Genomic DNA, 26047 nt, shown 5'->3' with positions numbered 1-26047 from the left:
ATTTACAAAACAGAAAGAGTCACAGATGTAGAAAACAAACTTATGGTTACCAAAGGTGAAAGGAGGTGGGGGAGGGATAAATTGTTTGGGATTAACATATACACACTACTGTATATAAAATAGATAACTAAGAAGGACCTACTGTATAGCACAGGGAACTCTGCTCAGTATTCTATAATAACCTATATGGGAAAAAAATCTAAAAATAACAGATATATGTACAACTGATCCACTTTGCTGTACACCTGAAACTAACACAACATTGTAAATCAACTATACTCCAATTTAAAAAAAAATGAAAAAAAAAATAGGGGTGTTCTACTATCACTTGAGATTGACAATCCAACCTTCTATCCACTGCACTTTTACTTGTTTGGTATGGGAAGTAAATTGGCCTCATTGGGCAAAAAAAAAAAAAGTCTATTACAAAATGAGGGATAAAACCAATAGTTTTCCCTCACCCTATATATTCATAGACACACAAACTTTAGCTTAATTATCTTCCCGTAACGAACAGGTTAATGTATTTATTGGAATATTTAATACCTCTGAAAAGTGCCCAACTGTAATAATAAATTTGTTAGAGTCATCAGCAATTTAATTCTGTACAATGTCCTCTAAAACATATGGCTACAAATTTAGTAACCCAATTCAGCCCCACATTTTAAGTAGATACATGTCCTAGCACACAGTAGGAACCCAATAAACATTGGGTTTATTTTTTTGAATAAATTAACGAATGATGCTGAAAAGTGTCCAAGAGAGGTGATTTGGGAAAACACGAATCATGTGCTTACTTACTCCATGTCCATTGCACTTTAGTGAACACTCATATGATCTGTCTGCAAGTATCCTTGATTCTACACATTCACGATTTACACAAATCTAAAGAAAAACACATACAAATTTTTTTTTCTGAGTTAGAGGAGTCCAGTTATTGTAACATTACCATCAGTAATTTTATAACATAAGACCACAGACATTCAATGCAGTAATTTCCATTAAGTACTGCTTTTGCTGTAACCCACAAATTTTTATATGTTGTATTTTCATCTTCATTTAATTAAAAATATTTTTCAATTTCTCTTGAGATTTCTCCTTTGGCATAAGTGTTATTTAGAAATATGTAGTGTAAGCTACAAATATTTGGGGATTTTTCCAATAAGTCTTATGTAAACTATGGACTTTGGGTGAGGATGATGTAATAGTGTAGGATTGTGGATAGTGTAGGTGTCTGCACTTCTGTGGGGTAAGTGGTTATGGGAACTCCCTGTACTTTCTGCAACTTTTGATGTGAACCTAAAACTTCCCTAAAAAATAAAGTCTATTTTTTAAAATAAATTTTAAAGAAATGATTCAGGCTTCTGGTATTCGGTTCCCCATTTAAGGAGTTTGGAAGTTGACACTCCATCCTAACAACAAGTAAAAAGTTGAGCAGACTGAAGAAGCAACAACTCTTTTAGGATCCATAAAAGAAGTGACTTGGGGGCAAACCACTGCCCCCAAATTGGAGAGACAGACAAGCGAACACAGGGAGTCACAGCTTACCAGAGAAAAGACTCACAAGCGGAAACCTTCTCGGGTACCCGTGCCAGCGTCGGAAAGCCTGAACTGTAATTGATGAATTGCTGGAGGCGCAATACAGACACCTCTGAGAGTCAGGAACTCCAGGAGAGCCCCACAGTTTTGTGAGATGTACATCCAGGAGCTCAGCCAACGTTCTCACAGTAAATATTAGAGAAAAAAATGTCTTGTATTCTGGCAGGAGGAGGGGAAAAGGAACCATTTTGAAGTAGCCAGAGCACTCTGTTCTTAACAAGACTTGCCCTCAGGAGAAACCAGTTAACTAGAGCCTAATCTGGTGATGTCTTATCAGAGCCTAACTGGTCTGAGGGAAGGGAAATACCCAATTTCAGTCAGCTCTAACCTTCCATGTGTAAGAAGAGAAATACCCAACTCCAGCCCACTCCAGCCATCCTTTCCCATCTAAGGGAGGAGAAAAAACATGAGAAACACTTGTGAAGTTCACAGTCCAGAGGCACAGGTTCACTGAAAGACTCAGACCTGTTCATAAGACTAAAGAACACTTCCCCTTCCCATAACACCTCACCACCACATTTCTAAAGGTCTATTTACAGCAGTTCTTTTATCTGGTTCATCATGTCCAGCTCTCAAGAAAACAGATAAGGTTATATACTAAAAGCTAAAAAACACAATTGGAAAAACGGAGACAGTATCAGAACCATACATGTCATGGATAGTGAAATTATCAGACCAGGAGTTTAAAACAACTATGATTAATATGCTAAGGGCTCTAATAGATGAAGTAGACAGTATGCAAGAACAGACGGGAGATGGAAGCAGAGAGACAGCAATCCTAAGAAAAAAATAAAAATAAATGCTGGAATGAAAAAAAAAACACTAACAAAAATGAATAAATGCCTTTAACGGGCTTATTAGTACACTGGAAATAGCTGAGGGAAGAATCTCTGAGCTAGAGGATATCAATAGAATCGTTGAAAACGAAAAAGCAAAAAGAACAAAGACAAAAACATAACACAGAATATCCAAGGACTATGGGACAACTATAAAAGGTGTAACATATATGTAATGGAAATGCCAGAAGAAAAAGAAAAAGGAGCAGAAGAAATATTTGAAACAATAATGACTAAGGATTTCCCCCAAATTAATGTCAGACACCAAACCACAGTTCCAGGAATCTCAGAAAACAATAAGCAGGATAAATGCCAAACAAACAAACTAACAAACCCCTACACTTAGGCATATTGTGTTCAAACAGAAAATCAAAGAATAAATCCTGAAAAAAGCAAAATTTTTTTTTAAAACTGTACCTATAGAGGAACAAAGATAAGAATTACATCTGACTTCTCCTCAGAAACCAGGCAGTCAGAAGAGTGGAGTAAAATATTTAAAGTATTGACAAAAAAAAAATCCCTAACCTAGAATATAGAATTCTATATACTTGCAAAATTATCCTTCAAAAGTGAAAGAGAGATAAAGACTTTTTCAGACACACAAAAATGGAGGGAATTTTTCGCTAAGAGAGCTGTCTTGCAAGACATGTTAAAAGAAGTTCTTAAGAGAGAAGGAAAATAACATAGGTCAGAAACTAACAGGATGTACAATAGCTTTACGTAAACTATTTTCTTTGTGTGATAAGCATGTGTCAATGTAGGTTGATCAATTGTAACAACCGTACCACACTGGTGGGCGATGTTAGTAACAGGGAAGACATGCCTGTGTGGGGCCAAGAGGGCGTGTAGGAAATCCCTCTAACATCCTTTCCATTTTATTGTGATTCTAAAATTGTTCTTTAAAAACAGTCCAAAAAAATGATTCAGGGCAGGGAAATGGGAGAAACAAATAAAACAAGACTGACATAAAAAAAATCAGAATCAAAAAATCACTTTTAATTACAATAGCCTGAAATCTAACAAAACCATCCCTAAGAGCACAGTTTAAATAGTATTCTGTATTACTGCACATATTGAAAGTTTGCATAGAAAGAAAATCAATTCAATAATCAGGAGTTTTCACTAAATATGCGCTATAATTCGAGTTCCTAAGAAAATATATTAGAAGTTTTCATTAAAATATACTACAGATATCTAACATTCTATTATGGAATGTATTAAACATCCAAATATTAATTCTTTTAAGTATAAAGTATAATAATCAGAGGATTAAGGATACATTCCCAACTCCCTTATTTCTAGCAATATCAACTTCCCTAAGTTGCAGTTTTCTTAAATGAGTACAATAATACTTTTTCTGAACTATTTGAGATTTGTTTCAAGGTAAAATGAAATAATGTGTGTGAAAATGATTTCCTTTCACACATGAAATCACAACACTCTTCAGAGAAATGGCCTCACAAAACCCTTTCTAAACCCCAACACCCTAACCCTTTTAAGCCTTTAATGTGTTCCGTCTTCTCACTAGTTCTTGGCCTCCGTGGTGTGTCTAACAACTCCTTTTAGAATGTAGAGATTTTGAAGTAAATTTATTTCCTCTATGTTTTCTCCAGATTTGGTTGGTTGGTCTCATAGATAACAAATTATAATAACAATAAATAATAACAGCCAACCTATATTTAGCTCTTACTATGTGCTGGGCATTGTGCTAAGCACTTTATACTATTATCTCATTTAATCTTTGCAATAACTCCATAGAGTAAATGTTATTATTATCCCCACTTTACATACAGTTGTGATATCTCAGACTGGTTAGGTAACTTGCAAAATGTCAAAAACTAAGAGGTAAAGACTGATTCTTAGCAGCCCCATCTAAGTTGTGCTTTTATCTACTGGGCCGCAAAGAGACATATATTACTATGTGGGATTTCTTCTTTCTTCTCCAAGAAGAAAAGTGAATTTCCATGTTATGGAATATTTAACTACAAGTACAAGTATTCCCAAGATTTCTCTCTTCCCCACTCCAGCCCCAGAACACTTGGATTTTCCTTGCTCACAACACTGAAATTCTAATGGGGATCAAACAATTCTCATTTCCCTCAGAGACCAATTGAAGCTTATTCATTTTCTCCTTAACCAAATATTTAAGTTTACAAAGCACTAGTAATTAACTGCACTATTTATTAAAGGAATTAATAAAACTAGATTTTTAAAAATAGATTTTAAGTCATTTACCCTCCCAGTATCACAAATAGAGCCATTTTTGACCACCATTGGATCTTCTCCACCTTTCGTTGTGTAGTGCATAGTTATACATACAGTATTTCGTACAAAAGCATAAATCACAGAAGCACCGTCTCGAAGGAAAGGAGTTTGAAAGGGGTAGGTGCAAATTAATCTGCCACATATAAGATTCCTGCAAACATAATAAATTATACGATTATTATGCATTAGGCATTTATTAGGAATGCATCAGATTGGTTTCTTTGACAAAAAAGTAAAAATAAACAGTGGTTCTCCATTTATGGCAATATATCTAAGGAAAATGTAACACTTTAATGCTAACATTTAAAGTAAAAAGTAAAGCCATTGATACAGGCTTAATAAGCCTGTAGCACAAGAAAGATGCCAAGGCTAGAGATTTTGATTTCAGATTTACTCCCATACACATGTGATACTTGAAACCACTGGAATGAATGACATATATAGAGAAAAACTAAAAACAGAATCTTACAGAACACGAGAGGTTATCTTTAATATTTGCATAGCATACCTCCATGCACAAAATTTATATTTGCTTCTTTCTCTACCACAGTTCCCAAACCTATCAGTTTGAGACTGTATTTCTTCATAGCAGGCAAATGGAGCATTTCTTGAACCTGTCAAAATTAGAAATATATTTGGATTAAAACTTCCTTTTTTTCCATCTTCCTCAATTTCCTCATATATTTATGTTTCTTATGTTTTTTTCTCTATTATTATCATCTATTCAAAAGTTTCCTAGTGACGTTGTAAGAAAAAAGAAATGATTAAAGTGAAAAGTAACGCTCATGGTTATTTCTCCTTTTACTTCATTTCCAGTCATTTCCATCACAAAAGATATTATGAGGATAGGGGAGAGCTACAGAAGTGTAAACCTTGAGAGGGCTCTGTGAAAGAAGACAAGAGAGAGAAAACTATACTTGTTCTCCTAGATTCTGAGTAGGAATTTATAAAAAGCCAGGTGTATAAAAAAAATCTCATTAAAGAAACCTCGTATCTTCAGAAAGTCTGAAGTGAAGGGACCAAAATTGCCAAACTATAAATTTACCTATTTTTCCTTCATTCCTATATTAGTTTTTTTATCATTGTATAAAAAATTACCAATATACTGGCACCTTAAAACAATACCCACGTCACAGTTTCCGTAAGTCAGAGCCTGGCAAAGCACAAGCAGGTTTTCGGTTCAGGGTCTCACTAGGCTGAAATAAAGTTCTTAGCTGGGGTTACAGTCTCATTTGAGGCTGGAGTCCTCTTCCAATCTCACTGGTCGTTGGAAGAATTCATTTTTTTGCACCCATTGCTCCATTGTCTTACTATCTGCCAGGGGTTGCTCTTGGCCCCTCGGGTCCTAGTCACATGGCCCTCTCACAACAATGGCAGCTTATTTCTGCCAAGCCAGCAAGAGAATCTTCTGACATCTTCCTTCTTCTAAAGGCTCACATTATTAGGTGAGGCCCCACTCAGAATGATCTCCCTTTTGATTAATTCAAAGTTGACTAATTATGGACCTTAATTACATCTTTAAAATTCCTTCGTATTTACTATATAATCTAATCATAGGAATGATATTCCATCATATATTCACGGGTTCTCCCCCAACTCAGAGAGGGGATTATCCAAGAAATGTACACCAGAAGAATATTGGGGGCCATCTTAGAATTCCACCTAGCACAGTCACCGTCTCCAAAATGAACCTTGCTAAGTCTAACTGCCCATCTATAAAATATAAAAGTAGGTAATAATATCTACCTCAGTGGATTGTTATGAAACTTAATTAAGATGATGCTTATTTAGTCACTCTTTTTTTTTATTAATTTATTAATTTATTTTTGGTTGCATTGGGTCTTCGTTGCTGTGCATGGGCTTTCTCTAGTTGCGGCGAGCGGGGGCTACACTTCACTGCGGTGCACGGGCTTCTCATTGCAGTGGCTTCTCTTGTTGCAGAGCACGGGCTCTAGGCTCACAGACTCTAGAGCGCAGGCTCAGTAATTGTGGCGCCATGGGCTTAGTTGCTGAACAGCATGTGGGATTTTCCCGGACCAGGGCTCGAACCTGTGCCCCCTGCATTGGCAGGCGGATTTTCAACCACTGCGCCACCAGGGAAGTCCCATATTTAGTCACTCTTAATTCCCATCTAATCCTTCTCCATTTTCTTTTGAGATTAAGAAGGTTTCTCCTATTTACCAGCTCCTTCTATGATTTACATTTTCCCCACTATTCCCTTTAATTTTTTACCTTCTCCTAATTCTATCTCTTTCCACCATTTTTAAACATTGGTCCATCAAAGGTGCTTGTATATGTACCGTGAGGACAGGTAATGGTATTTCTGAGTATTCACAATGTTTACTAGCTCAGCTGTGAATCTGAGAATACCAGGTTAGGAATGCTCTTCATCCAGGCCAATTTTTACTCATTCAAATAGTGCTTCTAAAGGTACCAATGAGCCCTGTATTTAATTTCTCCCTTGAATACCTTCTCTCATTAGTGTTAGGGACTTTCTTTCAGCTCAGTCTGGGTTTTCCAAGGTGATATGGAAACACCAAAAGGGCAACACTTTGAAAATGTGAAATCACATGTCAAATATTTCCTTAAACCCAGTATACTGATGAAGTCTACAAAGTAAGAGAATTTTTTCTTCTATAGTCCAAATAGTGTATTTAGATTCCCTCTAACCTATTATCAAATGCTATGAGGTACCACAAAATAGTAGATGGACTTTCATAGACAGATGTGCATGGCTGGTACTAGGTCAGTAAACGTGGGTGCTGGAAAACTACTGCAAGTAGTTTAGGCAAGACTCATAAATAGCACTGCAGAGTAGGGAGTCTGAGGTTTTACTCCCTTGACCACTATTAGAGACGACTAGTTTACATTTCCAGTTAGATGGACTAGAAGGCCACCCCATCTCAACTGTAATAAAGGGAGCCATTGAAACGTTAGCTAAAGTTTTATCTTTCATAACCTGACATCTTTCTCACCTCATCTCATGACTAACAGGCATTTGCAACTTAACATATCCTAAAACCAAATTGTTTTACACCCTAGGCTTCTTTATAGGACCATTAGTCAACCAATGTTCAGGCGAAAACTTAGGAAGAATTCCTGATTTCTTTTTCCCCCCCTCACTACCTGCCTCCACCATCTAATCCATGTATTATGGACACTGCCCCTAAATACAGCCTGAGCATGACCACTTCTCATCTGCTGCGCAGTCACCACTCTAGCCTGTGCTATCATCAGTTCTCTTCTAATATGCTACCATAGCTTCTAAACGACTCCCCACTTCCACTCTCCATAGTACATTCTCCATATCTTAAGTCAGAGTGATCTTTTAAAAAAATAAAAATACATCAGCCTCTTACTTAAATATCTCTAGTGGTTTCCCATTACATTAAGAATAAAATCCAATTTTCTTGCCATGGTCCTTACTCAGCCTGGTTCACTACCTTTCAGCCACACTGCCCTTTTCATCCTTGAACTCACCCAATTCATTCCTAACTCAGAACCATAACATTTGCTGTATTTCTCTGCCCAAAATGCTCTTTCCTAAGATCATCTTCTGGCTGACTTCTTCTTAATATTAAAGTTTCTACTCAAATTTCACTTCCACACAGAAACCATCTCTGAACACCCTGTCTGAACAGCCTCACCTTCATCATCAGTCTCTTTCCTATCACTCTGTTTGCTGTTGCTTTGTTTGGGGGATTTTTTTGTTGTTGCTATCATACCATTCACCACTAATGGAAATGATTATATTTATTTATTTACTTATTTACTAATTTTTTATTGTTTATGCCTGAACCCTTCACTGGAATATAACCTCCATAAGAATAGGAATCTTTTTTTTTTGTCTTTCCCACCCCTGGGTTTCCAGTCCTAGAAGAATGCCTCACCCAATTAAGGTGATAAATAAACATTTATTGAATGAATGAAAAAAATCAACACCTTGGGGAACATATTCCATGATCTGTCTTTCTTACAGAGTTTGACATCCAAAATCAAAACCTCCAATAGGAATTATACCTATTCTATTTGAAGCAATAGAGATTTTTAAAGATTAACATTTGAAACAAACTCCTTAGTGATCTCTCCCAAATTATGTTTCCAATGTCACCTCACTAATTTCATTAGTTTCTGTTTTGTGGCCTTCTAGATAGTTTTTATTGAAAGAGGCAATATCGATTCTACATTTTTCAAATAACTTGTAGATAGAACCAATTTAAAATTTCCACAAATTCATGATAGGAAGTAAGAGTTGAAATTTTTTCCTCATGGCTCCTAAAACAGTCCTAAGAGATATTTAAGATAAATAAGCATGAACTTACTTATACAATCTGAAGCCACTTGAGCTATATAATTCTTTTCCATCTCCAATAAACTATAGATTATTACTGTAACACCAGCTGAAATAATGGAGAAATAACTATTTTCAAAGAAGTCCAGGAAATTCATCACTAATTATGAGAATAACAAGAGACAGATTAAATGAAATATTTATTATATTGGCACTCAAGGAAGAAATGTAAGTAAAGATTATCTCTCTATCTCTTGTTTTCATTTATGTTTACACTCCAGCTTCATTCTTCTGTCTCATTGAGGCCAATCTTTTTCCCATGGTCAAAAACATAGCTGCCCAAAACTCTGGAGCTTTATTTATGATAATTTTGAGTCCTTAGAGGGAAAACTCTCTTGTTTAACTGTCTAAAAGTCCCAGAAAAGAAACTCAGAACCTCCCCAACTCCCTTAGCATGACTTAGACATTCAGCTCAAAACCCACCAAATGTAGCAAGGTTGAAGAGTACTGCAGTTAGACTGGGTCTGGTTAGGTACCCACTACTGTCCAACCAAGTATAAACAGGGGTGTAAGACCAAACTATACTAATAACAGTAACCATGTGGATATTAAGCAGTTCTTAGAAAGTGGTACTAAGAGGAAAATCCTACCTGAGGCCTCTGCAGAAAAAGATGAATCTAGAAGCCTACTGTGAAATCTTGCCTCTTACCATCAATAAAACAGTTTATGATACTCTGATCTATACTAACCTCTGCCTTCTCTATATAAACTTTGGTACTCCAGAAAAACATGACTACTAGAAAGCATAAACTGTTACCATAACCTCAACTTTGGCTAACTGTGGGCAACTGGGGGGCAATTGTCCCCCAATATCCATTCCTTCTTTCTTCCATTCAGTAATAGAACTTTCTTGTTATTAGCAGGGCACATAGACACCAAGCTAGAGAAAACATTTTTCAGACTCCCTTGTAACTAGATATGGTATGTGACTAGGTTCTGATCAGTGGATTATGAGTAGAAATTATATGCAAAACATCCAGTTAATGGCATTAAGTGCAAGCTGGTTACACTTCCATTTCTTCTTTTCTCCATTCCATGGGCTAGTATAAACGTTTTGTGCTGGAAAACTACCTTCTACCAGAGACACAAGGGATGGCGGAGCAAAAAGAAAGGCGACAGGTTCCTGAAAAATGTCATAGAGCAAAGCTGCTGAACCATCTTTGATGAATTGCCTATCTCTGGAATACTATATGAGAGAGAAAATACAGTCTATCTCTTCTGAACCATTGTATTTTTAGGTATCTGTATAAGTTTATTCTCTAATAAAGAGGATTGCCATTATAGTAAACCAAATGCTTTAGGAATGCGTGTCCCATATAAAATGTATTACACCAGATGCCACGGTTCACTAGTAACAGGGAGACCAGATTGATCCAGACTGAGCTCCAAACTGATCCACAGTGTTCAGAGGACCAGTGGGAGCACAGGTGGTCAGCTCTACCCAATATCTGCATTGCAGTCATTGAAGAGTTTGCAGTACTGAGTCCAGTGGGATCAGCTGTTAACATAGGCAATCTTACAGACACTTTAGAGGCAATTATTACCATTCATGAGATCAAACAAATTAAGCTCAGTTGAATGACCACTTTGAATACTTGTAGTTTCCATTACATAATTCCTGAAACTTCCTATTTATCTTGGTCTCACTTTTATGAGATTCTATCATAGCACTACTTCTTCTGAGTTCTAAGACACTTTATTTTTTCCTCAGATAAAGGTACAAGCACTATATTCAGAGAGCCACAGTTCCTATCTCCCTATCTCCCTTATATCTGTCATACCAATAAATGCACTACCTATAAAAAGTTTTCTAGGGGCCAAAGACAGTGGGCCATCCTCTATACCAGAATTAGAAATGTGCGACAGACTTTAAGTCTAGGTGTTTGGGGCCAAATATTAATTAAATGAATTGACTCCCTGGGGATACTAGCTTTCAGAAAATAATTTATTGGTAATAATTTATTGGTAATTAACTGGTAATTTATTGGTAAAGAAAATAATTTATTGGTAAAGAATTTTTGAGGCCTTGATCTCTCTTGGTAAAATTATCCTGGACATTTTATCAAGAACTAGACTAGGACACACATCTACTTCTCTGACATTTAAAAAACTCTCATTGAGGAAGAGATCAGCAAGATGGCAGAGTAAGAGATCTCTCCAGCCTTCGTTCCCTCCCCCCCAACACACAAAAACAACAGTTAGCTATCTACAAACGAAAATAGCCCTGGGAGGGGCTCAAGGGTACGATTAAGAACCTATAGCGGGCTTCCCTGGTGGCGCAGTGGTTGAGAGTCTGCCTGCCAATGCAGGGGACGCGGGTTTGTGCCCCGGTCCGGGAAGATCCCACATGCCGCGGAGCGGCTGGGCCCGTGAGCCATGGCCGCTGAGCCTGCGCATCCGGAGCCTGTGCTCCGCAACGGGAGAGGCCACAGCAGTGAGAGGCCCGCGTACCGCAAAAAAAAGAAAGAACCTATAGCAACACAGCGGAGCAAGAAAGGAGACTAACTGGACAGAAAGGACCACTGGGTAGATGACTTAGGGGACATACTTGGAGAGCGCCAGGAACACAGAAGGGTGGGGACTATCAGCATCTGTCATGCAGTGGATGCCACCACCGTCCCCAGTGGCCTGCTCTCCAGAGGACATGGCAGAGTTTGCCAGGAGGGCCTCCACAACAGCCATGGACACCCCACAGCTTCCACAGTCGAGGACCCCACAGGGCTCACCACAGGAGGACCCCAGCAGCCCGCTCCACAGAGGACACTGGCAGCTTTCTCCATGAGGCTATCAAGAGCCATCTCCACCCAAATAAGAAGATGCTGCTGCACCCCACCCAGAAAGAGCTGCTACCGTTCTGGCCAAAGACCAGGGCTGCCCCTCCACCCCAAACGCTGCATATGCCCTAGACCCCAGAGCCAGAGCTGCTCCATGGGCACCCAGTCACCAGTCCTGTGTGCTGACCAGAGCCTTAGACCCTGGATCCACTGTTGCTCAGCAAGCACATGCTTTCCAGGCCTTGCCTCCACGGATGCTCCACGTGTGCCCATGCCTGAGACGGCAGGAAAAGCCTACAGGTACTATCATACAGCTAATACTATACTTATCTAACTAAGTGTAATATTAAGCGTTCTCCATCTAAGAGAACATCGCTAAATCACAACATTTTACTAATTTCTTACTACTTTCATTCAATATTGACCCTATACAGTGCAGTAAGGAAATAAAAGAAGTAAATAACATACAAACTGGAAAATAAAAAGTAAAACATTCTTTATTCTCAGAAGACATGATTGTGTGTGTGTGTGTGTGTGTGTGTGTGTGTGTGTGTAGAAAATCCAAGAAAGTCAACAAAAAATACTAGTAGAGCCAGTGTGGTAGGTATTGTGGGTCATTATCAAATTCCAGTGATCTCTGCGAAATATAGCTTTTTAGACAAAAAAGTATACAGTCAGTTTGCTTCTAGCAGTAAATTTCATATCATCTTTTTCAGCATTTGTATAGGAAGAAATAACTCGGAAAGCGCTAGATGTTTGATTAGTTACCAGGCAATATAAAAAATGTAAATTTTTTTTCTTATGATGATTCATTCTGAGCAAGTACTCTGAATTCTTATTATATAATATTTTTTCCATTTAACAATCGTTCATCTACATCATAGTATAATTCTCTATTCTGTGATGACCAATTAGAATAAGATTTCTCTATATTTAGTAGGCATCATTATGACTTACTATATCAGATCACAGATAAGGGGTCAAGATACAAAAATCGATTGTATTTCTACATATTAGCAACAAACAATTGGAAAACCAATCTTCATAAAAACAACACTTTTTACAATAGTACCAAAACCTAAAATGTACTTAGGATTAATATAAAATAAAGATATTAAAAATATGTTCATTAAACTACAAAATGCTGCTTAAAGCATCATGGGTTGCAAAACACAATACTGTTAAGATATTAATCCTAAGTACATTTTAAGATATTAATAAGTACATTTTAAGATATTAATAATCCATCTATAAATCTGACACAACCTCAATCAAAATTCTAGGAGGCAATTTTTTTTTTTTTAGAAATTGGCAAGCTGATGTTAAAATTTACATGGAGATGAAAAGGACTCAGAAAATCCAAAGCAGTATTGAAAAAGAATAAATGAAGTTGAATGACTTATATTACCTAATATATAAAGGTTTACTATAAACTACAGTAATCAATAGCATAAGGATAAACAGATTGATGTAGAATAAATCTAGAAATGGAACTATATTATATTATCAACTCATTTTAAACAGAGATAGCAAATCAATGGAATGAAAAAATAATAATCTTTCCAAGAAATAATGATTTAAAAGAAAAGTTAGGTTCAAGGTGAAGATGGTGGAATAGGAGGAACTGGAGCTCAGCTCTCCTCACAAATATATCAAGAATACATCTACAGATGGAACAATTCACACAAAGCACCTGCTAAACACTAGCAGAGGACCTCAGACGCCTAAAAGGACAAGAAAAGATCCCCGCATAACCAGGTAGGATGAAAGAGAGAAAAGGAAGAAAAAGAAAAGAGGAAACGGGATGGGACCTGCTCTCCTGGGAGGAGTTGAAGGAGAGGAGAGGTTCCCGCAACTGGAGAAGCCCCCTCACTGGCAGGGCAATTAGCTGAGATAGAAGGGGAGCTGCGAGAGGAAAGTGCAGCAACCAGTCTGTGGCAGGCAAGACAGAGAGAAATTTACACAGATGGTCCATGCCACAGCCTGCAAGCCCCAGGGTAAAACGGGTGTCTGCCAGTGCCGGAACATGGGGTTTGGAGAGCAGACCCAGGGAGAGGAGGGCTGTTGGCTGCTCCGAGACAGCCTGAGGGGACAGAAGTGAGGAGCTCTGCAACTGGGAATGCTCTTGGAAGAAGCCTGGACCACCACAGAAGTGAGGAGCCACTGTTGAGTGATGCATGAAGGGCAGGTCTGCCATCACAGCCTCTCTCCCCACACGCCAGCCCATGCCACCACAGGCACTAGGAGGGGCTCCAACCAGAGTGAGCATGCGTGCCCCAGTTGTTTCCACCTTATCCCCCCCCCCACCTGAGTGAGCACGCACGCCACAGTCAGTCGCTGCCCCACCCCCTCCCACCGAAACAGGCCAGCATGCCCCCAGTTGCTGCCTTCGCTCCCACTCGCCTGGGCAGTGAGCAGATGCCTGAAGTAGCCCACATGCAGAGGTGGGGCCGAAACCAAAGCTGAGCCCCAGGGGCTGTGCAACTAAGAAGAACTGAAATCTCTCCTTGCAGCTGCACAAGCCACGGATTAACCACCATGACCAGCTTGGTAAACTCAGCACCTATAGAACATCTGAAGGGACAATGAGCGCTCCCACGGCTGAGATGGATCCAGCTTTAGCAGCTGTGGACTTTGTGGGCACGTACACACAGGAGCTGGGCCAGGTCAAAGTCTGAGCTGCCTCCACAGTGCCCACAGCGGGTCCAAAGACCTACCTAGAGGTCTTGGAGTGTCTCCTGGGGAGGCAGAGGTTGGCTGTAGCTCACCATGTGGGCAAGGACACTGGTATCAGAGGCCCCAGAGAATTTTGTTGTTGTTGTTGTTTTATTTCTTTTTTTTTTAATTTTCTGGGATATTTTTTGTTTTGGGGGGTTTTGTTTTTTTGTTGTTTGTTTTCTTAGTTTATTATTTATTGTTTGTTTTGGTTTTTTTGTTTGGTTGTTTAATTGGGTTTTTTTTGTTTTCATTGGGGATTTTTTTGGGATTGTTTTTCTTGGTTTTAGTTTCTCTGTTTTATTTTGTTTATTTGGTTGCACAGCACAGCTTTCAGGATTTCAGTTCTCCAAACAGGGATCAAACCCAAGCCCCCAGGGGGGAAGCACTGACTTATGGCTGCAGGACCGCCCAGGAATATTAATTGGCATGAGCTCTCCTGGAGATCCCCATCTTGGCACCAAGACCCAGCCCCACCCAACAGCCTGCAAGCTCCAGTGCTAGAATTACTCAGGCCAAACAACCAGCAAGACAGGAATACAGCCCCCCCATCAGCAGACAGGCTGTCTAAAGTCATACTAAGCTCCTGGACACCCCAAAACACATCCCAGGACAAGGACCTGCCCACCAGAGGGACAAGACCCAGCTCCACCCACCAGAGAACAGGCACCAGCCCCTCCCATCAGGAAGCCTACACAAGCCCCTGGACCAACCTCCACCACCAGGGGGCAGACACCAGAAGCAAGAGGAGCTACGATCCTGCAGCCTGTAGAAAGGAGACTTCGAACACAGTAAGTTAGATTAAATGAGATGACAGAGAAATATGTTGCAGATGAAGAAGTAAGGTAAAAGCCTCTCCTAAATGAAGAGGAAATAGGCAATCTAGCAGAAAAAGAATTCAGAATAATGATAGTAAAGATGATCCAAGATCTCGGAAAAAGAATGGAGGCACGGGTCGAGAAGATACAAGAAATGCTTAACAAGGACCTAGAAGAACTAAAGAACAAACAAACAGTGGTGAACAATACAATAACTGAAATGAAAAATACACTAGAAGGAATCAATAGCAAAATTACTGAGGCAGAAGTACAGATAAGTGAGCTGGAAGACAGAATGGTGGAAATCACTGCCGCAGAACAGAATAAAGAAAAAACAATTAAAAGAAATAAGGACAGTCTCAGAGACCTCTGGGACAACATTAATTGCAAGAATATTCAAATTATAGGGGTCCCAGAAGAAGAGGAGAAAGAGAAAGTGACTGACAAAATATTTGAAGAGATTACAGTTGAAAACTTCCCTAACATGGGAAAGGAAATAGTCATCGAAGTCCAGGAAGTGCAGAGTCCCACACAGGATAAACCCAAGGAGAAACACGTCAAGACACATATTAATCAAACTAACAAAAATTAAATACAAAGAAAAAAATATTAAAAGCAGCAAGGGAAAAGCAACAGATAGCACACAAGGGAATCCCCATAAGGTTATCAGCTGATTTTTCAGCTGATAACCTGCAGGCCAAAAGGGAGTGGCATGATATCTTTAAAGTGATGAAAGGGAAAAACCTTACAACCAAGAATACTCTGTGTAGCAAGGCTCTCATTAGATTTGATGGAGAAATCAAAAGCTTTGCAGACAAGCAAAAGCTAAGAGAATTCAGCACCATCAAACCAGCTTTATAACAAATGCTAAAGGAACTTCTCTAAGTGGGAACACAAGAGAAGAGAACAAAAGAGGAAGGGAAGAAAAGAGACCGACAAACACAAAACAATTAAGAAAATGGCAATAAAAACATACATATTGATAATTACCTTAAATGTAAATGAATTAAACGCTACAACCAAAAGACACAGACTGGCTGAATAAATACAAAAACAAGACCCATATATATGCTGTCTACCAGAGAGCCATTTCAGACCTAGGGACACACACAGACTGAAAGTGAGGGGCAAATGGAAATAAAAAGAAAGCTGGAGTAGCAGTACTCATATCAGACAAAATAGACTTTAAAATAAAGACTGTTACAAGAGACAAGGAAGGACACTACACAATGATCAAGGTATCAATTGAAGAAGATGTAACAGTTGTAAATACAGATGCACCTAACATGCACCTCAATATATAACGCAAATGTTAAGCCATAAAAGGGAAAATCGACAGTAACACAATAATTATGGGGGACTTTAACATCGCACTTACACCGAAGGACAGATCATCCAGACAGAATATTAATAAGAAAACACAAGCGTTAAATGAAACATTAGTTCAGAGAGATTAACTGATATTTACAGGACATTCCATCTGAAAGCAGCAGTATACACTTTCTTCTCAAGTGCACATGGAACATTCTCCAGGATAAATCAGATCTTGAGTCACAAATAAAGCATTGGTAAACTTAAGAAAATTGAAATAATATCAAGTATGCTTCCTGACCACGATGCTATGAGATTAGAGATTAAATACAGGAAAAGAAATTATAAAAACCACAAACACATGGAGGCTAAACAATGTTACTAAGCAATCGATGGACCACTGAAGAAATCAAAGAGGAAATCTAAAAATACCTAGAGACAACAAAAACACGACCATCCAAAACCTATGGAAGGCAGCAAAAGCACTTCTAAGAAGGAAGTTTACAGCAATACAATCTCACCTCAAGAAATAAGAAAAATCTCAAATAAACAACCTAACCTTACACCTAAAGCAACTAGATAAAGAAAAAGAAACAAAATCCAAAGTTAGTAGAAGGAAAGAAATCATAAATATCAGAGCAGAAATAAATGAAATAGAGACAAAAAAAACCAATAGCAAAGACCAATGAAACTGAAAGCTGGTTCTTTGAAAAGGTAAGCAAAATTGATAAGCCTTTAGCCAGACTCATAAAGAAAAAGGGGAGAGGACTCAAGTCAATAAAATGAAAAATGAAAAAGGAGAAGTTGTACACCACAGAATACAAGGATCATAAGAGACTACTACAAGCAACTAACCATACCCCAATAAAATGGACAACCTAGAAGAAATGGACAAATTCTTAGAAAGATACAACCTTCTAAGATTGAACCAGGAAGAAATAAAAAATATGAACAGACTAACCACAAGTACTGAAATTGAAACTGTGATTAAAAATCTTCCAACAGGCCTTCTAAATATGTCCTTCCACTCACTTCCTCCTCTTTTCTCTTGTCTGCCATCCTATGTGTGGTTGAATTTGCTCCTTGCCATGTCTTCTCACAAGACTTTCAGGATCAAGCGAGTCCTGGCCAAAAACGAAAGCAGAATCGTCCCATTCCCCAATGGATTCGAATAAAAACTGGTAATAAAATCAGATACAACTCCAAGAGAAGACACTGGAGAAGAACTAAGCTGGGTCTATAAGGAACAGCATGTGAAGTGTCACACATTTATGTGATTAAGGTCAATTGCATCTTAACGTATCAGAACATCACTAGTGTCTGGAACAGCTGCCTGTGTTTGATGGGAAAAATGGAATGGCTCTCTCCTCTTTTCTTGATCTTTCCTCACCACTGCTCACTGTGTAGCTCAGTAATAAATATGTGAAACCTTTTGTTGGAAAAAAAAAAATCTTCCGACAAAAAAAAGGCAAGGACCAGATGACTTCACAGGAAAATTCTATCAAACATTTAGAGAAGAGTTAACACCTACCCTTCTGAAACTCTTCCAAAAAATTGCATAGGAAGGAACACTGCCAAGCTCATTGTACGAGGCCACTATCATCCTGATACCAAAACCAGACAAAGATATCACAAAAAAAGAAAATTACAGACCCATATCACTGATGAACATAGACACAAAAATCCTCAACAAAATACTAGCAAACAAAATCCAACAACACATTAAAAGGATCACACACCATGATCAAGTGGAATTTACCCTAGGGATGAAAGGATTTTTCAATATCCGCAAATCAATCAATGTGATACACCACAACAAATTGAAGAATAAAAACCATATGATCATCTCAATAGATGCAGAAAGAACTTTTGACAAAATTCAACAGTGACTTATGATAAAAAAAAACTCCAGAATATGGGGAGAGAGGGGACCTACCTCAACATAATAAAGACCATATATGACAAACCCACAGCAAACATCATTCTCCATGGTGAAAAGCAGAAAGCATTTCCTCTAAGATCAGGAACAAGTCAAGGATGTCCACTCTTGCCACTTTTATTCCACATAGTTTTGGAAGTCCTAGCCTTGGCAATCAGAGAAGAAAAAGAAATAAAAGGAACACAACTTGGAAAAGAAGTAAAACTCTCACTGTTTGCAGATGACATGATAGTATACATAGAAAACCCTAAAGATGTTACCAGAAAATTACTAGAGCTCATCAATGAATTAGGTGAAGTTGCAGGATACAAAATTAATATAAAGAAATCTGTTGCACACCTATACACTAACAACGAAAGATCAGAAGGAGAAATCAAGGAAACAATCCCATTTACTATTGCATCAAAAAGAACAAATTGCCTAGGTATAAACCTACCTAAGGAGGCAAGAGACCTGTACTCCAAAAACTATAAGATACTGATGAAAGAAATAGAATACGACACAAACAGATGGAGAGATATACCATGTTCTTGGATTGGAAGAATCAATATTGTGAAAATGACTATACTACTCAAAGCAAGCTACAGGTTCAATGCAATCCCTATCAAATTGCCGATGGCATTTTTTACAGAATTAGAACAAAATATTTTACAATTTGTATGGAAACAGGAAAGACCCTGAATGGCCAAAGCAATCTTGAGAAAGAAAAACAAAGCTGGAGGAATCAGGCTCCCTGACTTCAGACTATACTACAAAGCTACAGTCATCAAAACAGTGTGGTACTGGTACAAGAACAGATATATAGATCAATAGAACAGGATAGAAAGTCCAGAAATAAATCCACACACTTATGTTCACCTAATCTACAACAAACGAGGCAAGAATATACAGTGGAGAAAAGACAGTCTCTTCAATAAGTGGTGCTGAGAAAGCTGGACAGCTACATGTAAAAGAATGAAATTAGAACACACCCAAACACCATACACAAATATAAACTCAAAATGTATTAAAGACCTAAATGTAAGGCCGGATACTATAAAACTTTTGAGAAAAACATAGGGAGAACACTCCCTGACATAAATCGCAGAAAGATCTTTTTCAATCCACCTCCTAGAGTAAAGGAAATAAAAATAAACAAATGGGACCTAATTAAACTTAAAAGCTTTTGCACAGCAAAGGAAATGGTAAACAAAAGTAAAAGACAACCCTCAGAATGGGAGAAAATATTTGCAAATGAAGCCAACAACAAGGGATTAATCTCTAAAATATACAAACAGCTCAGGCAGCTCAATATCAGAAAAAAAAAACCCAATCAAAAAATGGGTGGAAGATCTAAATAGACATTTCTCCAAAGAAGACATACAGATGGTTAAAAAGCACATGAAAAGATGCTCAATATCAGTAATTATTACAGATATACAAATCAAAACTACAATGAGGTATCACCACACACAGGTCAAAATGGCCATCATCAAAAATCTACAAACAATAAGTGCTAGAGAGGGTCTGGAGAAAAGGGAACCCTCCTACACTGTTGGTGGGAATGAAAACTGGTACAGCCACTATGGAGAACAGTATGGAGGTTCCTTAAAAAACTGAAAATAGAGCTACCATATGATCCAGCAATACCAGTCCTGGGCATATATCTGGAGAAAACCATAATTCAAAAAGATACATGCACCCCAATGTTCACTGCAGCATACTATTCACAATAGCCAATAGCCAGGACATGGAAGCAACCTAAATGTCCATCAACAGAGGAATGGATAAAGAAGATGTGGTACATATATACAATGGAATATTACTCAGCCATAAAAAAGAACAAAATAATGTCATTTCCAGCAACAAAGATGGACCTAGAGATTGTCATACTGAGTGAAGTGGGTCAGACACAAAAAGACAAATGTCATATGATATCACTTATATATGGAAGAGGTTACAAATGAATTTATCTACAAAATAGAAATAGAGTTACAGATGTAGAAAATAAACTTATGGTTTCCAGGGGGTAAGGGGCAGGGGAGGGATAAACTGGAAGATTGGGACAGACATATACACACTACTATATATAAAGTAGATAACTAATAAGGACCTACTGAATAGCACAAGGAACTCTACTCCATACTCTGTAATAGCACATATGGGAAAAGAATCTAAAAAAGAGTAGATATACATATACGTATAACAGATTCACTCTACAGTACACGTGAAACTAACAGAATGCTGTAAATCAACTACACTCCAATAAAAATTTTTGAAAAATTTAAATAAATAAAAATAAAAGTTAAATCAAAACCTCAGAGAAAAACAGGAAAATATGTGGATGACTTTGGAGTAGGCAAATACTTCTTAGAAAAACTATAGAAAAAATTTGATGAACTAAACTTCTTCAAAATTAAAGTTTTCTTATCAAAAATCACCATTAAAAATGTACATGGGAAACTGCATATTGGGAAAAAAATATAATACTTATATCTTAAAATGCATTTGAATATAGAATGTATAAATTACACATATAAATAATAAAAAGGCAAAAACCCAATTAAAAATGGGCAAAGATGTGAACGAACACTACAAACGGAAAATATATATATTCCATATATCATATATGTAGTCAATAAGCACCAAATAATGTGCTCAACATCTTTGATATCAATCATGATAGAAATGCAAATTAAAGCCAGAATCAACTACCATTTTACAACCAATACAATGACTAAAATTAAAAAGACTCACAACATCAAATGTCACCAAGAACATGGAGCAACTGAAGTTCTCATGTTGCTGGTAGAGATAAGAAGTAGTATAATGACTTTAGAAAACAGTGAGCAGGTTTCTCATAAAATTAAGCATACAGCTACTCTTAAGACAGCAGTTCCACTCCAAAATCTTTACTCAGGAGAAACAGAAACATATATTTACAAAAAGACTTATATATGAAGCCTCATAACACCTCTATTCATAATAGAAAAAAACCTAGAAACAATCCAAATGTCCATAAATATGAGAATGTAAAAACCATCTGTAGAATACTCATATGATGAAATACTTCATTTATATGAAGTTCAAGAACAGGTAAAATTAACATATGATAATAGGAAAGATAACCATTATTGCCTTAAAGGAACTGACTGAAAAGAGATAGAAAGGAACTTACTGAGCTGATGAAAATTTTCTACTCTTTAATTGAAGTGAAGATTACATCAAAATATACACTTCAGATCTATGAAGTTCACTTTACATAATTATATCCCAATTTTTAAAAGTTCATGGTTAATGCTGCTAGTAGAAATACGATATCTGAAAGGTAAATCCATATCCACATTATGCCTCTATTCCAATGAGAGGAAATTGCTGCCCTTTATATGTTGGGAGAGATCTAATGTCATCAAGTTGGCACAGTGGCTGGCCAGTCTGTCACAGCATTGTGCTATATCAGAATCTGAATTTTGGCCCATTGCTGCTGACTTAGCCCATGGTTGTTAACCAAACAACAAAAGTAATCAGATCATCTTGCTGAGGGAAATTCTATTTTTGAACCCACACATTGTCTCCATCCCTGCAGCCATAAACTCTTTGTACATGGATTCGCTATGAAAGTACTAGGGTACCTGGGAAAAAATGCTAGCATTCACAGGACAGATAATGTTATTTATCTGATTATACATAGCCTCCTCTATGTGGCATGCCCTGTGTTGAACTTTACATGCAACACAAATATCTTCACATTCCCTGCTCTACCTGACAGGCACAACCACATACACCTTCTCCAAAACTTCTTGTTATCAATTTTTTAATATTATTTTTTCAAGTCCTAATTAATTGCACATGATTAGTCACTGTCAAATATCAATACTGCCTCTGAATTTCTCTCTTTCGGACAAAGTAGGAAACCACATACACTGCTAGAATTCTACACAATAAGAGAATTTTCCTACATCATTTTTCAAAAACACCTCTGAGAGAGGTTATAATTATGCAGAGGGAATCCACTTCCAAATGGTGTCAAATACTGAGCAGACTCATCTGCACCAGGCCTTAATTTTTTAAATAAGTAACAGTTATAGTAAACTTCCCATAAAGCCATAGAAAACTTATAGTTTAGTTATAGTAAACTTCCCATAAAGCCATAGAAATGCATTGAGACTCTCAGATTATTCAATAGAGGGGTTCTCAAACTAATATTTGACAAGAATTAGCCAAGTTGCTAAGAGAGTAGATCTTAAATGTTCTCACCATGAAAAAGAAATGGTAATTATGTGACATAACGGATGTTTAGCTAACACTATGGAGGTAATGATCCTGAAATATATAAAAGTACCAAATCAATACGCTGTACAACTAAAACTTACACAAGGTTATATGCCAATTGTATCTCAATAAAGCAGGTGGTTGAGGAGACTTAAACTTACCTGAAACTACAAATCTACTAGAAGAAAACATACGGAGAAAGCTCTTGGAAACTAAACTGGACAAAAATAGATAAGTGGGACTGCATAAAACTAAAAAACTTCTCAGCAAAGGAAACAATCAACAAAGCAAAAATGAAACCTACAGAATGGGAGAAAATATTAGTAAACCATATATCTGATAAGGGATTAATCTCCAAAATATATGTTACTCATACAGCTCAATAAAAAAGACAAATAATGAGATCTAAAAATAGCACAGGAGGGGCTTCCCTGGTGGTGCAGTGGTTGAGAGTCCGCCTGCCGATGCACGGGACACAGGTTCGTGGCCCGGTCCGGGAAGATACCACGTGCCGTGGAGCGGCTAGGCCTGTGAGCCATGGCCGCTGAGCCTGCGCGGCCGGAGCCTGTGCTCCGCAACGGGAGAGGCCACAGCGGTGAGAGGCCTGCGTACCGCAAAAAAATAAATAAATAAATAAAAATAAAAATAGCACAGGACCTAAATGGACATTTCTTGAAATAAAAGACATACAAATGACCATCAGATACGTGAAAAGGAGCTCAACATCACTAATTATCAGGGAAATGAAAATCAAAACCACAACTCACAGCTTTTAGGATAGCTGTTATCAAAAAGAAAAAGATAATAAGTATTAACAAGGATGTGGAGAAAAGGAAACTTTTATATACTGTTGGTGGGAATGAAAATTGGTACAGCCATTATGGAAAACAGTAGACAGCCTTCTCAAAAATTTAAATGCACTACCTTATGATCCAGTAAGCCTATTCCTGGGTATACATATGCAATGAGTATGTTAAGTAGATGACTGTGGCAATTACTTCACAACGTATATGTATATCAAAACATTACGTTGTACACCTTAAACATATTTTTCTCATTTATACCTTAATAAGCTCAAAAAACTAAAAATAGAGAGTTAAACAGAATAAAGAATTTAAATATATATAATTGTCCATTGTCTTGGTAATGTTAATAAAAATACTGAGCACCAACTACATAGATGTTACAATACAATACCTTTTCCATATATGCTCTCACAACGTGCATCAAGATCTTGGCAGCCTCCATCAAAACAAAAAGCTTTTCCTCCTTTACATTTGTGTCCATTGTGTATAGTTATATCAGCCGGACAGCTTCCTGAGCTTCCATTACAAACCTCAGGAACATCACATTCAGGATGCGCAATGGGCCTACACACAGCACCTGCTTGCATAAGCTAATAGAAATTAAAACATAAAAATTAAAGCATTATATATAAGGTTGTTGTGTTCATCAATATTTATTTTAAAATTGCTCTAATTCTATTTATAGTTTGATGATGTACTTATTCATTAATGTCTCTATCTTCTTGTTATAAAGCACTATGATAATCATATTGAAAAAAATTGAATGTTATCAACCAAAACAGGAGATAAGACATATGTACAAGGAAAAGGATAACACAAATATGATATAATGAGAGCCCAAGTTTTGTTTGTGCTTTGGTAGAAGGGAGGAAAAGTAGCTTTTAGCTTGGGATAATTATTCCTTTGGGGCAAAAATTATGAAATTTAGATAATTTCCAAATAAAATATACTTATTCAAACCATAGTTTTAAGTATGGAATACCTGTAATTCTATGAAAATGTGAAACCTAAATAACTGAGAATGAACAGTGGGAAACAGTGATTAAAAGAGGCAGGTCAACTACTGAAGTCTTAGAAAAGAAGGAACCCAATTGTAATTTTTCTCCTGAATTATCCTATGGTTAATTAACACTTTCATGTATACTATTCTGAAATTTTATATAAAGAATCTTAACTGGGCATTTATCTCATACTTCTTAATTGATGACTTCCAGTTCACATTAAAAAGATTATGGAGGTAAGAATTAACCACGATAAGATTCTAGGAGAAAAATAACATAAAACCACATCAGTCAAAGGATAGTGAAGAACACAGAACAGTGGCAGATTGTTCAATAGAGGGGTTCTCATGTGACGAATCTGTCACATATATGTTGGAAGAGCTGAAAAGTAAAATGGGACAGGAATCAACATCTTCACCATATAAGCTAAAATGTGACATTTAAGTCAAATGATCTTTGTATAACAAATTCATAGTTTAAATTTTGTGCTAACATGTAGCATTTGGAAAGTGTTACATCTAGTGAGTTTCATTATTTATGCATTTATGGAAAATTGCTGTATCTTTCAGTTACATACTTACAGATACCCATCACAACCTAAAATATAACTTTTATTCACAAAAATATAAATATTGGGGGCTTCCCTGGTGGTGCAGTGGTTGAGAGTCCGCCTGCCGATGCAGGGGACACGGGTTTGTGCCCCGGTCCGGGAAGATCCCACATGCCGCAGAGCGGCTGGGCCCGTGAGCCATGGCCGCTGGGCCTGCGCGTCCGGAGCCTGTGCTCCGCAACGGGAGAGGCCACAACAGCGAGAGGCCCGCGTACCATTAAAAAAAAAAAAAAAAAAAAAAGGATAAAATAAATGAAAACAGTCCCTTTTAACGGTGATCTTCTATATCAAAAAATTCTGTAATAGCTCTCAGTCAAGACTTAAAAACAATAGCGTCGTTAGGGAGAATAATGGCATTATAAGGAGGCCTCAACATCCAACTATAATTCATAAAATCAGAAACATCATGCTGAATTTAGTATTTTTTTCTTTACATGAAAGGTCATTTACTTTGACTTACAGCTAAGTGTCTATGTATTCTAACGTATCCAAGACATAATTCATTATATACTTAGAAGATAGTAATAAACTAAAATCTTACTTGACAGTTGTTGCAGCATGAGCCTCTATCACACTGTGTATTTGGTTTCAGCACACAAGTTTGAGGATTACAACAGCTATCAGGTCCACATTGCTATAAATGAGTGGAAGGCACAAGTAAAAATACATCATGGAAGTAATATAAACTTTGTCAGAAGCTGTGCTTATTTTTTTATTTGCGGGGTAAAAATACGCATGCTGTCAACATTTACAGATTTTTGCATCTCTAAA

At 37.4% G+C, this 26047-nt stretch overlaps 1 protein-coding gene and 1 pseudogene across 2 annotated transcripts in view; one reads left to right on the top strand and one right to left on the bottom strand.

Annotated features, from left to right (window-relative positions):
* Positions 1-26047, bottom strand: part of LOC309977711 (disintegrin and metalloproteinase domain-containing protein 32-like) — a gene marked incomplete at both ends in the record, with an annotated part of 166747 nt that overhangs the window by 51880 nt on the left and 88820 nt on the right. The window contains 5 exons of the mRNA XM_082863999.1: positions 802-885; positions 4671-4851; positions 5209-5314; positions 24057-24255; positions 25818-25910. Coding sequence (XP_082720125.1) covers positions 802-885; positions 4671-4851; positions 5209-5314; positions 24057-24255; positions 25818-25910 — 663 coding nt within the window. The remainder of the gene's footprint in view (positions 1-801; positions 886-4670; positions 4852-5208; positions 5315-24056; positions 24256-25817; positions 25911-26047) is intronic.
* LOC309977714 (large ribosomal subunit protein eL39-like) lies at positions 17758-17912 on the top strand (annotated as a pseudogene). Its single transcript has one exon. The product of its transcript is annotated as a large ribosomal subunit protein eL39-like (transcript).

Source organism: Leucopleurus acutus, assembly GCF_964270905.1.
Source record: "Leucopleurus acutus genome assembly, chromosome: 21".
In the NCBI taxonomy this organism is placed as follows: domain Eukaryota; kingdom Metazoa; phylum Chordata; class Mammalia; order Artiodactyla; family Delphinidae; genus Leucopleurus; species Leucopleurus acutus.
This window is presented reverse-complemented; position numbering and strand designations above follow the sequence as displayed.